Source organism: Lepisosteus platostomus, chromosome 2 (genome assembly GCF_059453375.1).
Source record: "Lepisosteus platostomus isolate fLepPlt1 chromosome 2, fLepPlt1.hap1, whole genome shotgun sequence".
NCBI lineage: Eukaryota > Metazoa > Chordata > Actinopteri > Semionotiformes > Lepisosteidae > Lepisosteus > Lepisosteus platostomus.
Window position 1 is genome coordinate 65,764,429 of NC_142612.1, and position 16,650 is coordinate 65,781,078.

The 16,650-nt window shown below is 36.5% G+C and overlaps 1 protein-coding gene across 2 annotated transcripts; it reads right to left on the reverse strand.

The window, feature by feature from the left end:
• Positions 1–1,555: 1,555 nt before the first annotated feature.
• On the reverse strand, positions 1,556–15,888 carry LOC148676818 (phospholipid scramblase 1-like). Of its 2 annotated transcripts, XM_088613898.1 has the most exons (11): positions 15,526–15,888; positions 14,832–15,041; positions 12,167–12,265; positions 11,357–11,407; positions 9,540–9,625; positions 7,923–7,965; positions 6,695–6,915; positions 6,261–6,422; positions 3,948–4,109; positions 3,322–3,352; positions 1,556–2,738 (listed from the first exon to the last, which is right to left on the reverse strand). In XM_088613898.1, exons 3-10 carry the CDS (start codon positions 12,177–12,179, stop codon positions 3,323–3,325), a joined length of 768 nt encoding a protein of 255 aa, XP_088470024.1. In that variant the 5' UTR covers positions 12,180–12,265; positions 14,832–15,041; positions 15,526–15,888; the 3' UTR covers positions 1,556–2,738; position 3,322. The 2 variants fall into 2 exon arrangements, with proteins under 2 accessions (XP_088470024.1, XP_088470014.1); XM_088613888.1 differs by lacking the exon at positions 14,832–15,041 and having other exon boundaries at positions 15,526–15,887.
• Positions 15,889–16,650: the final 762 nt, after the last annotated feature.

The window sequence follows — 16,650 nt, forward strand, 5'->3', positions numbered from 1 at the left end:
GGAGTCCAAGTTGGTATGGTGTTGGCACCCATACCCCCCCCCTTCACATCTTCACCTTTCCTCTTGCTCTCTGCTCTCTCATCCTGTGTTCTGGATACCTGCCAGTGGGAGAAATGTCTGGCAGCCTCTTTGCTTCAACCTTCATGCTCATAATTCTGCATTGATCTTTACACTTCAGGTTATAAACTGCTTTGTTGTGTAATGTGCATTGGCAGTACTAATTTTACTACTGCATAGTTTAAAGTTAGGAAATTTATGATAAAATATATAGTGTGTTAGCTAGAATATTATTTTAAATTTTGGTCACCATGTTCCAAAAAGACATTTACAGTCCTGAGGAGTGTTCAAGGATGAGATTAATTTATACTTTAAAAATTGTTAAATACATGCGGGTTAAAAGCACTTAATCTGTTAAGTCTCGGCTACAGTATAGAATATTAAGAGATACTTTTCAAATCTCAAAAGATATCGATGAAGTTACATCAGGATGCTATAACTAATTTGGAAAAACCTGCAAAATGAGACACAGCTGATCTGAATGAGTAAATACTACTCAGAGGGAGTGGAATTTCATAGGAGAGAACGAAGTTATCAGGGTGGACTACGCTATGATCTTATCTACTGAGAAGTAGCCACTACTCCGGGCTAATTAAGAGGCTTACAAGACTAGAGGTGAAGGTAAGGATGTCAGAATGTGTGCAGATTGCAGGCTGTAAGGAAAGGAAGAATGATAGAGGTACTGAGGGGAAGTATCCATTAATAATGGATTGATCTGGTTTAAAGGCCTCTTCAGAGACAAATGGATTTCATCAGACCTTTCAGGATATGGCTGAATCACTGTTAGATTCCTCAGACTGAGAGTTCAAAGAAACTGAATTTTTTTAGACTTTGTAAAAGACAATGTTGAACCGTAGGGGTTAATTTTACCCAAAATCTAAGTAAAGTTTTAACTTTAAGCTAGGTGCCTCACTTAAATTGGACTAATAAATAATCTGTTGTATAAATGGGTCATGGTGTTACTGTATAAGAATTTTTAATTGTTGTACCTGATAAACTAAAAAGTATTTTAAATATTTAAAACTCCTAAAAGAATTGACAAACAGAACCCATTTTGTTTGTTTTCTTAATGCTCAAGAATTAATCAAAAACCCATAAATTATGATGAATTGTGCTTAGGTGTAAACAAATAGCATTTCTTTCCACAAGCAGGCATTTGTTAAAGTATTGTTGGTGTCTGGAAGAAGATACCCAGTGGCACTGTAGTTGCTGATTTCCTGAGGTCCTTCCAAAAAATGGTTGAATGAGATCCTTAAAATATGCAAGGCAATTTGTTCATATATAAAATGCAATGAAAAGTAAATTGGAACTATTACTGAACAAAACAGATAACAAAGTAGTACTGGTGACCAGGAATAAATGTAATTGTCCTCACTCAGTGACAGTGGTACAGATTATGATGCCTGTTGCAGCAAAACAGCTCAGTTCAATGTGTGTTTAAATTAAAACGTGTTTTTATATTTATGTACCCAGAGATGAGGCATTCTAAGAAAGAATAATTCAAAGCAATTACACCTTTTATTTTAAAAATATTTTTAAACAGTCACTTAAGCATGTGTTTTTACTTTAGAAAATTACAAAACAATTACATGTACTGTATATTGTTATATACAGTATCAAGTGTATATAAAAATAACTTCCTTTTTCACATCACACATGGTAAGAAAAGAAAATATATTCTAATATATTTTATAAAATCAAAGCAAATTTTTTATTAGATTTTTAGCACACATTAAAAATTAGATCAAAAGAAAAAATATAATGAAAAGATGTACATTAAAGTTATAGAAACATCTGTAAAAGCATATGTAATAACAACACTTACAAACGCCACGTTCTTAATGGAAAGGACAAAGTATTCCAAGTGTACCCTTTAAAATCATATAAACCTGATCAGATTTTGTGAGGACACTAGCAAGATGTTTTACACAAGCTGGAGAATTTTAACAGTGTAATAGTAGTTTTAAAAGAAACAAAGAAATAAACAAGCTTCTTGGGACCAGACAGATAAGCAGCATCAGATTTGAGCAAAACTACATAAATTGAAATGTTCTAATAGTATTCTAAATAAGAGTTTCAGAACGAACAGTGACAATACCTGATCATTTCTAACTAGAACATCTGGAGTAAATTTGAGGATATCAGATGGTAAACTCAGTCTTGTATTAGTAAGAAAGAACTGAAAGCTAACTTACTAATGGTAATTGTAAATGTATATTAAACCTTAGAACAGATATTTGTTATGCATGTATTAGGAATTTATTAGACAAACTGCCAGAATTACAGATAAACCTTTGTACGTTTGCTCACCATGACATGTTAAGTTCTAGTACTGTATGTTAGTCAAGGACAGTTAATATGTGTCTAAATCTGACAGTTTTATTATAGGTGTATGTTGTAAGGAATGTTTTATAGTTGCTTCAAAATGAATGGTAGAAATTGTTTAGGAAAGCTCTGTCATACTGATTATTGATTATTTTACACACCGGTAGTAATTTTCCCATTTACAGAAAGTGAGTAAAACTCCATGTATGATTCCTAGAGAGAGACAAGATCAGTGATGTTTTACATTCTTTATGCACTTTACCTTTACTTTACAATTATATATTTAATGGAAAATACAACATTCAAATCCAGGGCACACTGGGTAAGTCCATGAAACCGTGTATACATCTCATCTACTGTTGGAATACAAAATAAGCTGATTCAGTAACAAATCATCACAAAGCAGTCATGATTTTTTAGTTGATTTATATGGTATGATAAAAAGCTTTGAAAATGAAATCAAGCCTATACTCTAGTACATGTTAAAGAAACATTTTACAGCAATTACAAAAATGTGCAATTTAAATAAAATACTTGATTAAATACGTTTTGGAAAGTATATTAAAATGGCCAAAAATATTTTTGTTTCACTTCATTAATAGGTTATTCTTAACTTGAAACTCTACTATGATTATTGTAGAATATCTGCTTTTTAAAATATTTTATAGGGATTTTCTCAACCTGGCAACAATGAAGTGAAATGCAGCATTAACTGAAATGTTGTCCTGGTCATGCATTTGATTTATTTGTTTTTAAATAATAATTTTTCTGTTATAAATTGCTTTCAAGTAATAAGTAGCCAACTTACTAAACTAGATCACACTGAAACGACTACAAAGAATACATATAAAATACTGGAAATTGAGCAATGAAAAGTTAAGAGGTAACAATAATTTTTGAGAGGGATAAGCTTCACAATTTACTGATTTACTGTCTTACCTTACTGATTGTGTTCAAAGAACATGAAATCCTAGAAAAGCAAAGATATTAAATTAACAAAGGGAAATACTGACTACATATAATAATTTACAACTTAATTTAAATACAGTACAATGGTTTCATCAGACACTTCAGGTCTGATATGCTTTCCAGGTTGAATTAAAGCTGCACTAAGTTCTAAGCATTAACTACTATAATAACTAATAATAATAATTGCTTACACTTTCTGGACACTCCACTCAAAGCGCTTTACAGGTAATGGGGACTCCCCCCCATCACCACCAATGTGCAGCATCCACCTGGATGATGCGACGGCAGCCATAGTGCGCCAGAACGCTCACCACACATCAGCTATCAGTGGGGAGGAGAGCAGAGCAATGCAGCCAATTCATAGAGGGGGATTATTAGGAGGCCATGATTGGTAAGGGCCAATTGGAAATTTGGCCAGGGTTACACCCCTACTCTTTTCGAGAAGCGCCCTGGGATTTTTAATGACCACAGAGAGTCAGGACCTCGGTTTTACGTCTCATCCGAAGCAGGGGACAGGACTATAACTTAGTAGTAACAGTAACTACAATAATATAATGACATTATTATATGCTATACTGTATAATAAGTACACTTACGATAAGGAAACAGGCACCGATCATTACAGCTTTAATTTTGACATCAAGGTCCATAGGAAACTGGATTCCAAAGTTATCTGCATCAGAAAAAGCTTCTCGAAAAAAACCTGTCCATTGCTTGGATATCCTGCCAACTGTAGAACTTTCATCCAAAGATTTCACCTACACAGATAAAACAGCAGGTGTAATGGAAATGCTGAAATTAACAGATTTATATTTCTGCTCAACTGTGCACCTAAAATGCTTTCATATAGGATATCCTTCTCTTCATTCAGCTTTTGTTCTATAAAGGAAGTAATTGAATCCTGAACTTTTTATAATTATAATAATACATTTTATTTTATATAGCGCCTTTAAAGGTGGCTTCTCAAAGCGCTTTACAGGATGACAATAACAATAAATAAGAAGACTACAACAATAAATAAGAAGATTTCACAAGATAGGACACAATTATAATTACAACAATACAACAATAACAATAGAGGAGACCGTCGAAGGTGGTATCAAGAAGAGCAGAGGGGTGAAGAATGGAACCAGTTAAGTAAAGGCTTTTCTGAAGAAAAGAAGGTTTTGAGTCTGGATTTGAAGGAGTTTAGAGAAGGTGACTCTCTAATATCCTTGGGCAAAGAGTTCCAGAGCTTGGGGGCATAGCAGGAGAAGGCCCTGTCGCCCATACAATGTAGACGGGCTTGGGGGACAGTAAGGAGGGCAGAATTTGAAGAGCGGAGGTTGCGAGGTGGGGAGTAGGGCGATAAAAGTTCAGACAGGTATTGAGGTGCCAAGCCATGTAAAGCCTTATAGGTAAGCATGAGGATTTTAAAGTCTACGCGGAATTTGACTGGAAGCCAGTGCAAGGACTCCAGGATAGGAGTAATGTGAACACTTGCACTAGACCTGGTCAGGATTCTGGCTGCTGAATTTTGGACATACTGCAGCTTGTTCAGAGTAGATTTAGATACCCCAGGGAGTAGAGCATTGCAGTAGTCAATTCGAGAGAATACAAATATGTTGATCAGCTTCTCAGCCACAGTTAATGATAGCATAGGGCGTAGTCTTGCGATATTTCCAAGGTGAAAAAAATATGTTTTGACAGTATGCTGTACATGTGGGTCGAATGTTAAGCCAGAATCGAATATAACCCCAAGGTTTTTCAATTTTGATTGAAGCTCAAGTACAGAGCCATCTACAGACAGGGTTACAGGACTGGCTTTACAAAGTTGATGGGGGGTACCAATAAGCATGACTTCAGTCTTGTCACAGTTAAGATGAAGGAAGTTTTGAGTCATCCAAATTTTTATGTCAGAGATGCAATTAGATAGAATAGAGACAGCCACATCAGTGTTGGGTTTGGTATGGATGTATATTTGAGTATCGTCAGCGTAAAAATGAAAGCTGAGGCCATGTGATCTTAAAAGCTGACCAAGTGGGAACATGTAAATGCTGAAGAGCAAGGGGCCCAGTATTGAGCCCTGGGGGACACCAGACTTGACAAGACCAATTTCAGACCTGTACCCATTGAGAGAGACAAAGTGACAGCGATCAGTGAGGTAAGCTTAAACAATTTGAGGGCAGTGTCAGAGACTCCAAACACAGTCTCGAGACGAGAAAGTAAGATGTTATGGTCAACAGTGTCAAAGGCAGCACTGAGATCAAGAAGGATGAGTATGGAAAGAGAACCAGAATCAGAAGCTATTAGGAGATCGTTGGTGACTTTGACTAGGGCGGTTTCTGTGCTGTGAAGTTGACGGAAGCCAGATTGGAGGGGTTCAAAAAGGTTGTTTGTCATGAGGTGGTTATGTAACTGAAGTGTGACAGCACGTTCTAGAATTTTAGAGAGAAAGGGTAAGTTGGAGATGGGGCGAAAGTTGTTAAGATTGTCGAGAGCCATGTTAGGCTTCTTTGGCACGGGGGTAATAGCAGCAGTTTTGAGGACCGTTGGTACAATGCCGGTGCTCAAGGATTCATGTATTATATTGAGGACAATGGGACAGAGAGAAGAGAAACAGGACTGGAATAAAGTGGTGGGAATGGGATCTAAAATAGATGTGGTAGATTCTCAGCTCCTCTAACGTGTATTCCCGTGTTCCTGATTGACCTGAATTTTTTTTGTTGTTGTCCTTGCAAGTGGCTTTGACTAGAAGAAGCAGTTACATGCAGTACTTAGTTACATGCATTTTTAGGCACGTTTGCACTTTTTAAATCTTTTTAAAAGCTTCCATATAATTTGAGCACACAAAAATGTGATAACAAGAAGTAAAACTGAAGATAAGCAATTTGTGCTTTCAGTATACTGTATCTCTATTATAGATATACCTCAAAGTTAACATCTGAGCAGCACTTGCAGTCACAGAAAGGGCCCACAATTTTCAGCACTGGCTCTTTTCTTTCATTTAGAATGGTGAATTTAGGCAGGAATGGGTGCCAGTTTTGAACAACATAACCAATTGGAGTGCCTGGTGGGGCTTGGACTTCTAACTGCAAAACAAGAAATGAATGTATCAGACACCGATTTGGTTAGTTAAACACAAAAAATAAAGGAAAAATATTTTTGCCACAGAGGACAACTTAAAATAATCTAATCAGATCAAAAACCAATAAAGTAAAACACAAACACAAATGTGACCCAATATTTGTTTTTAGCATATTGAAAAGCAGATGGTTTATATCAACTTAAGCTTTAACTGCCCTTTCCATAATGTAAAATAAACCTGGTTTAGGAAAAAATCTTGGTTTGTTTATTACTGTACCTCCTGAAGACAGCACGGACAGCAGCAGTTACCACATTTTAGAGGCCGAGTCATAGTTAGTATTTCTTGACCAAAGTTGTCCAGAATCCTTATGGTAAAGGAACGCAGCGGTCCACAGAAATTCCGGTTGCAGCAGTCGTTCTCCTCAGCTGCATAAAACACTTGTTGTCCAAGGCTGTTTTTGATGTCATATTTGTTGTTGCTCTCCCATCCTAGAAGAACTAAAGGCAAAAGTGGGTATTTCATTACATGTTTTCAGAACTGAAATTGCTTACGTTTAATTAATTGCTCCTTGAAAAGAGTCATAGAGTGCTACCCTGCAGATTCTGCAAGCTTTCTTTATTTTTCAATTCTTTAATTTTAATAATAGTGCATGAGTTTTTAACGTGAGCCAACAAGGCCCAAACCCTGGAATCTTTCACTCACTCTAAACACTGCAAATTAATGTTTATATCCTTAGTATTTTACGGATCATTGTGGAGGTGTGCTTAGTACACTTAGCACCCTAATATCATCACTTTCATCATGGGTTTAAGAAATGTTATTCATTACATTTGTAATAAAAATACTCACTCCATTATCTTGATTGCAGACCTACAGTGTATGTCTCTTTGAAACACGTTACAAAGCTACAATGAATTTCATTAAAAAACTCCAGTTTTTATTTGTCTTTTATATGTCTGTAGCCCCAGAAGTGAGAGAGGCTCCCGCAACAAAACAGTGCTTCCCTGTGTGACAGTGTTTCCTTGGGCTGCGTTACTATCAGACAGAATTGTCAGTTATGATTCTGCCTGTCTCATAACTGTGCCATTAGAGTCATTCAGTTATGCATCAGAGAGAACAAAATTCAAACTGTCATGATGGATGAAGCAAAGAAATGATGCACATAAAATATACACAGTATACCTTAATTTAGGTATTACCTATGAATTGTTTATTATGATACTGTTATTAATTATTACCTATGAAAGTATACTAATACACGAAAAACATTGTACGGATCCTTTTTCTCTCATTTGGCTCCTTTTGTCCTCTTATTTTCTGTTCTGCCTACTCCACTCACAGTGAGAGCATTGAGAATTCTGAACTGCCAAGACCTCTGCCCCCTTCTTTTTTCCTGCACACTTGCTCTAACTTCTGCTAAAAAATTGCACTTCAAATCTTTCTTTTGCCCCTCATCCTGTTGAGATAAGAAATAATAAAGGGAACCCGGCACCTTATACAGTACCTTCAACAACCTCCAATTTCTGATGAATGAGCAACTGGTCAATCTGTCAAATTTAACAAACAAACCAACAAACCAACAAACAAACAGACAAACATAAAATATATTATTTAGACTGTTTAATTTATGTAGAGTATTTTGGTTTTGTGAATATGGTTTTCAATTTTAAAAATGGATCAGGCAAAAGTACATAAACATATTTAATATGAATAAATATTCCTTACAGGACATATGCTTCAGATGATTAGTGAGAAAAACAGGAACAATACCATTGAATATACTGCAGATCTTGATGAAGAAAACATCTGACTAGCTAGACAGCAAAAGCAGTATCAAGCAAGAGAAAAATCACCATTTATTTCCACTGTTGGATGAATGAACGGCAATTATTTTTTGGCGTAAACAAAATCAAGGGAAATAGTATCCAAATTATTTTTATTAGGTGGTATTTTTATTAATAGACATTGTGCATTATGCAACAGTTGCCAAACAAATGCCACAAAATGCTAGGTATTTTGTAAAACAGAAAAAGACCTGGTTTACAAAATGGAAGCAAGAATTGCTGTTCAATGTGCTGTATAACCCTGTTCAGTATTCCCTTGCAATAAGAGGAAAAAAAACCCATGTGGAACTCTGTCGCCCCTTTTTTCCTTTGAATTAATGATGCGTTCATATTCAAAGCAGAGTGAAAATCACTATGATGAGTTTTCATATTCACACGCTATTCACTACAGTCCTTAAATAGTCCTAGGATTATTGCAGATTATTGTACAATGTACAGTAGCTGTCAGCAGTGTCTTCCCAGGAGGCATATAATGTATGTGTATTCATCTCTGTAATATTTAAAAACTACCACTGGATTCCGGGTAACATAATTATGCAGACTACATACACCCAAAATTAACTGAAATACAAGAGTAAATAGACAAATAACACAAATTTGTGAATTATTGAGAAAATATATTTCACATTTAGGATTTTTTATTTTTCAACTTTAGTCCCCTGCATACTGAATCGGCACACATTTATTTCTACTTTACAAGGATTTGCACGTCCTTGCGCTGAAATCAAATGGACTGACACATGACCTGTTGGACCTCCCTGACACTGGAGTTGAAGAAAGACAAAAGACACCATCCACGGGTTTGCAAGTCCATTAAACTGAAATCACATCAAATGCAAATGAAGAGTTTAAGTGTACTACCATTTTCATGAAACAAAAATAAATGTTTCATTATTGTAAAATGTACAATCCTAGGGCAGACTCCAGTAACTGATTAACATTGTTCTCATTCCAGAACATTAATATGTTAGCAAAGCACCTTAACATAAGTAATCAGAAGAATTTCAGAGGTATCCAGGCATGAACAACAATTAGCCAGTACTGAGGAACAACTGTTGTTCCTATTGGAATGCATTCCAGCAGTGTTTGCCAAATGGATAATAAGAATTTAGAGATTTGTTACTTTTCCTTAATTGCCACACTTATTACATGGCTGATTCTAGAAATACTGGGTATGAGGGATCCCTGTTTATCAGGAGCAATTCAAATTGCCACCATTTGTAAACTGAGTTCCCAAAGCGTTTGTGTAGCATCTCTGAGGACTGATCCGATGTCACCTGAGCAAGATACTCCAGTCCCGGGGGACAGCCAGGAAGCCGTGGGGGTGCAGGCATTACCACAGCAGTTGGCATGGTACCAAATCCTGAGGGCAAACAGTGAGGGTTGAAGAATTGAGGTGGAGAATAAAATCGATAAGACAAAATTGTACACTCAAGCCTTTCCCAAAGACTTTCAAATTTCAAATATTCCCTAGATAAAACTCATTTTAGCTCAGGTTGGGGAAGGTAATCATACCAATAATCCATAATCTTACCACAAGCATACTTTTGTGCATAATACTCCCGATATGAACACTCTAATGAGTTACTATATTATAAACTGAAATAAATGGCAATCAAAAACTTGCACATTCAATATTATATATCTACAGATTATATTTCTTCAGTGTGGAGTGTCTAATATATTTAATCTATTCTGAAGTTGTACTTAGTGCAATACAGGCCATAAAACATTCATTCATCACAGGAACAAGTAGACATACAGATTGTCATTTCCAACCAAATAAATAGATGCTCAAGGAAGAACAACATTAATCCTGAACTAATCTGAGCCTTTGAAAATGACAAAAATATAAAGGTGATGGGTAATTCTATTAACTGTTCCTCTTCAATAAGTGTTAGGGGTAATAAAAAGTCCAATGTTTTAAGCTGAGGTTTCTTAAAATAACTCATACTGTACATGCCAACATTATCTTCCCAGTGGCAAAATCAAGGATATGTGTTGAAGTGCTCAAGGTCTCTAACTTGTATAGAGCTATTGTAGGATGCACTCAGTCACAGAAAGGGCTTCCAGTGATGTGCACTAGCAGTGGTTCAATTAAATTATATTTTAAAAGATATTTAACAGAATAATTTTTTGTAAACAGCATCCCAACCTAAAATTCTGGATGAGAAATGGTAATAACCTAATTGGCAGTCTTTTTTCTCTCAAACCTACCTTGTGCTTAAAATTAGCATTAAAGGTGATTTATGACTGAGGTGGATATTTTACGCCTGCACTCAGTGCTCTGCCTGAAATTTGGTGACTTCATGAGAACCGTTCTTTTCACCCAAGCAACAAAGACCAAGGACAATGTACCAATTATATTCCCTTTGCACAGTCATGACCATTTGTGTGTGAGAGCTCAGACCACAGAGTGATCACTCTGTATAGTATGTCCACATATGTCTCTGCTTTTTAAACACACAGAAGTAGAAGCATGTGCACTAAAAGAACTGCCTCAATTTAAAAGGTTTAGGACTTAAGAGTTGTATTGTTGTCTGTTCATGCACTGAGACATTACACTGAAAAACAACCATCATTTTAACTATACAGTAACAGTGCTGAACATCAGTGGAAAACATTGTTAGCAGGACTAATTTAAAGAGTACCGTCCCACACACCATATGCACTTAACCAGTAGTCTATGAAACATCACTGAAATGCCAGAAAATATATTTAGTTTTATTGCTCTTGAAAGGGAGGAAGGGACATATAAAGGGAAGCAAACAAATATGGTTAAACTAACTTTCTTTTATTTTACTAATTTGCAGTGATGGAGACTTTAACGTATAAGGACATTTACTAGAGGTTTATACCTCAAGGGTACCACCCTGGATTTGGGCTCATGATCCTACAGACTGAGGTTTAGAGGCCTAATGTCTACTATTGTGACAAGTTATTTTTGCCGCTATTACTAGAGCTTAATAACATGTAAATATTGACAATAGTATTAAATTTCCCTATTGCTTTATTACTTATTGTAACAAATGTAAAGCAGATTCTGCGTTTCACTGCAGCCCATGCATTTTTAAGCAAAAGTTAAAATACATACCAGGTGGCTGTGTAACGGGTTGTACCTGATTTGAAACAGGCTGTTTGTTACCTGTAATATAGAATTTATCATTTGTAAATGAAAAAGAAAAATCAGAAGCCTTTAATAATGTAAAATTGTTTTAAAACAATTGGTAACACAAGGAGGCTCTCAGTTTCCAGTGTGGTTTTCAGGCAAACCCAACATGAAATTCAAATGCAAAGATAAAAATGGAACAAGGTCTCAAACACGGTTGTAAACAACTGCTGCAATTAACAGAGTTCACACAAGATTACTTAGTAGGTATAAATTAAGATTGTTCAGAGCAGACAATGCTTTTATGCTTTTTATGTTGCATATCTATGAAGCATTGCAAGAAGACTAAATTTAATACAAAGGTCAGATGATTATAGCACAATCTTTTACAAAGTGTAATGGGGCTTGTGAAAGTTTTAGTATTGGCAAGGGAGGCAAAAAATGATAACATCAAATTGAAAAGATGGCCCCATGAGCATACAAATATGACTGTGAGGGGAACCCAGCCTTCCTTAGACTCCTTACCCCACAACCCTCATCCCCACACAGATTTCACTGTGCATCCGTAATTACATCAGCCCTGCTAATTTACTACGTTTAAAATGCTTATACTGTATATCCCTTAAAAATAAAAGCATCACATTTTGTTTCTAAATATATATAGAGCACTTCCTGGCCTAGTTTGAGGACTTTTTCTCTACCAGCATCATAGAGGCTTTTACCTTAAAAGAAAGATGAAATGACAATAGTTTAAGGGTTTATACCCCCACATTAACTTGTCTTTTATTTTCTTACCTGAATAATCCATGAGATCGCTTAAATTCTGCTGGAAGAAAAAACAGAGCAAATCTAACCAGAAACGTTTAATTCCCTTTGTCTTCGGTGGGATCAAATCTGCAAGGAAGAATCCATATATCATTAATTCTGTCTGAAATATTTTATTAAGATAAAAAAGCAATGGTTCTGTTCATAGGACCTTGGCCAAGGATTAGTTTATTCACACACAGCCATTACACTGAGAGTAAACGCTTTAGATTTACAATCCACACACATATGTACTTTATAGTGCTTTTAACAGCAATCTGGGAGGTGGTTACATTTTAATCTTGTGCTTCCACTCCCCTATGTACAGTATAATTACTCATTGGCTGCCCATGTACATCGTTTCCAGCATTCTGCACTTCAGTCTTGCCAGAGACAGACATCTCTCATACTCTGTATTACCGAGAACTTATCTTTACCACATTAATCTCCTACAAATCAGGACTGTAGCTGATTTTTTTTACCTCTTCCCGAACAAGCAGCTCTTCCATCTCAAATTCTCCACAGAAAACAACTGGCTCTGCTTCAGTCATGCTCTCTACTCTTTTCTTTCAGGACAGCTTAAGTCTTTTTACACCCTTCGTCTCTCTTCCCCTAAGTATTACTTGTTCTGCTCCCCCTTCATTTCCTCAGTCAGATGAGTTACTTTAACATCAAAGTACTATGGATGCTATCCATTTATTTTCATCCTCTTGTTTTGTAGGGAGCCGTGGTAACTCTAGACAGCAAGGGCGTCTAGTTCCTGACTTGAAAGACCCAGGTTCAATCCTAGGTAGGGGCAAGTGAGGTAGCTTGCTCTATTTCCTTCCAGAGGGCTCCTAGGTCCACTCAGCCTGCTTTCCAAGTGAATACCAGGGGTTAATCCTTCTGGGGGTAATAGGTTGGCTGGAGTGTGAGGCTGACCACATAACCTCCACCTACAGTGTTGGATGGTCATGAAAAATGGGGGCCCTTGCCTTCCATTCCCCATGGGCCTTTATGGGCTGAAAAGGGACCTACCTACCTATCTTGTTTCATAATTAGAGTCTGACATGGTGCTAATTAACAGACACAAGGAGGTCTACATTTAACCTCTCTTTTTCACCCTCCTACGTATAAATACTCTCTGGGTGCACACAACTGTGTGTCCATCATTTCTAGCCCCGTTCCCTCCAAAACAACTACAAATGCTATCATGTTGGATCATGTTGGTCATTCTTTTATTTTACTTTTGTACAGCATTTGTACAGCACTGTCTACCTACATTGGTATTATCTTTCTTACATTTATTTGCATTTTACTGTTCTAGGTCTTGTAATCATTTATTTTGTTTCCTTTTGCTTTTTATTGTGAAACTTTATAAACACGGCAAGTCTTGGATATCCCTGATTAGCGCATTTCCTTTGCAAACAACAAATAAGTGAAATTGTAATAAAATGGCATTAGCCTTTTTAAATTTTACATTGTGGATACTACAAAACACCTCAAAGGGATGTAGGATACCATTCAAACTGCAATCAATAACAAACAACACCTTTTTCTCTGCCACACCATAGGGCAGCCATGACCCTGCCGTGTGTAGCTGTACATTACAAACAAGATTTCTGGAAATTAGAATTTAGCCTGGAGATCAATCAGAATACAAAAGAGAATAACACAGCCTTCCAGGATAGTGACAGAATTCAGTAGCCCAGGAAATTCATTGGTTTACATTTGCAGGAGTCAACAAACAACAGACTTTATCCTAACTACATCCTTTTGTTAGTCAAGCTTATGTAGTGAACAGTACAACAAATCTCCCTACTGCTTCTTACAGACTAAATAAGCTAAGAATCTTTTGGTTTATCTGTGATTAAAGTGTATATCTTGAGGAGTGGCCAGTGTATTTCCTGGCAGCTGTAATGCTATATTTAAATTGGGTGATTTAAAAGGACACTTTGTCAATATGTAACATAACCTCTTTTAATTAAAAAAGGGTGAAATATCATGAACATACAGTAATTTATGTAGTCACAGAAGTTTCTACAACTGTACAAACATTACAACCATTAATGGTCTCTATACAGATTTCTGGAAAGCATTTGACAAGGGTTAATTTTTTTAACTCAGGGAAGGTATAGTACAACTGAGTGGTGTGACCGCTCAGTGATCTGGAAACCCAAGATACACAAACCCATCTTGAATGCTTCCACTGACTCAGAATCCACAACAGAACTTTACAACTTCTTGTATGAAACTTAAATCCTTTGTGTAAAGAAGTTGTCAGGCCTGACTTTAATTTTGGTTTATTTTATGACATTTGCCAACATTTGTCTTGAAATTGATCTATCATACCCACCCCTAAAATACACAAAAGTTACCCTGGATTCCTTCATGACTGGGGTGTCAATAAAATCTCTCTCTTTCCCATAGATGCAACTTACTTTTGCTTAAGTTTTATTTCTTGTGCTTCAGAATACTCTTGTGTGCTGTCTAAGGCCTATGTGGTTTTTCAGATACTTATAATTATGAATCATCTGATAGTCTATTCTGTTCATATTGATTACAAGGGGGTGCATGCCTGAGCAAAGATGGTGCTTCTCTTATACTGTAAGTATCCTTTGTTTTCTATACAAAGCTAATCTTAACAACATCAAATTTTCAAATTGAATTAGTCTACCCCAGCTTGCTCTCCATGAGACACAGACAGGGAGAGAAGCTTGGGGTCAGAGCGCAGGGTCAGCCATTGTACAGCACCCCTGGAGTAGTTGGGGTTAAGGGCCTTGCTCAGGGGCAAAATAGAGTAGGATTCCTCTGCAAGATTTGAACCGGCAACCTTCCAGCCACAGGCGTAAATCCTCAGCCACAGTGGCACCACTCCACCCTTCCACTGCTCCACCAGTGAAAAACAGAACAATAACCACAATATTGGTAATCCTATTATTGCAAAATGTGAATGTAAGACCAGTATAATAATTCACAAATAACAGATAATTCTATTTCTAAAATCGTTTTTCTAAAATCACTCAATTGGAACGCAACAAGTAATTTGAAAAAAATGTATCGAATTATCATCGGTATTAATAAAAGTGTGAATTAAAAACAGAAATATATAATTTTCGTAAAGCAAAGTCTAGAACTGCATATTAGAACTTGAACTCTATTCCATATCACGCCTTGGTACAGTTAGGTCATAAGACTCTACTCTTAAGAGTTGATAAAAAGCTCGGTTACAGTAGTTATACAGATTTGTCTGTGCGAAACTCGCTCACAAATGCAATGATAGTCGAAACGGTTAATGAAATGACAAACCCAACTGTATCGATCCTTTGTAGTTCAAATTAGAGTGGTTCCTAAAGATGAAAAACGCTTACCTGGTGAAGAGAAAAGCGTATGACAAGAGCAAGGCAAGGTTACTCAGCGGGAAGTGGCAACCGTACTGTAGGTTTCACAATATCACATCCTGGATACCTCCTCGCTCCGAACAGGGGAGATCCCATACAGCGTGTTTTCCTGGAAACGAAACCTAACACGGAACCGTTGCTCGTATTACAAAAAGACGTTTAGTTCAATTCATCATTGTATTCTAGAGCCAGCATCTTGCACATAAGTTTATGGTTTTTAAACTATATTATGTTCACTAAATGCATGGAAACTGCAGTGAGACGTGAATATTTTTTCGAGTTCGTTTCAGTCATGAACAGAGCGGTCTCAACCGTTGTCACGTTATGAGAATGTATTTTTTTGTGTATACACCTACTACCCGCATTTATTTTAAAGTCACTTACTGTACATGTTGTAGGATCACGCAAGGGTTACTTTAAAAAGAACACGACTTCCTCGTTTAATTTGAAGCTGGACATAGTCCTTGTCCTGAGTACACATGCACTTCATGAGGACCAAGAAAAAACTGGGGTATCTTTTCTTTTCACTCGTGCTCTAGACTTGCAGTTCACCGTAAATATATTATACCTCCAATCCAGGAGCAGGCTGGCCAAAGCAGTGAGAGAAAGCAGTTGTCTAATTATTTGTCTCTCATTATATTGTTAACTTCCAATACAACAGTGTGTCATTGTGTTACTGCCAATAGTGTTTTGTTGTCAGCGATCACTACAATAGTTGCTTGAATTTGGGTCACAAATAATAATAATAATAATAATAAGAGAGAGAGGGAGAGATTACACAGGCATGCAGTACTATTATTCTGACGTGTTTTTATGCAAATCACTTTGTATACGTTCACCTTTTTTTGGACGTTATACTGAAGTAATTTCAGTGAAATATGTGTACTTTGCTCAATAGCACATCAACAGCCCTACCCAGGATTTGAAGTACTAACCTCTTAGTTATGTCTCAAGAGCTCTAACTCTTCCTCTTGGTTTAACAGCCCTGATATGCAAACTTTGATGTGTTGATACAGTTCATTAACCCCTACGCTTTCACCACATTGAAAATAGTGTAACATTTGCAAAGTTTTAGATGGTGCGAGATACTCAAAT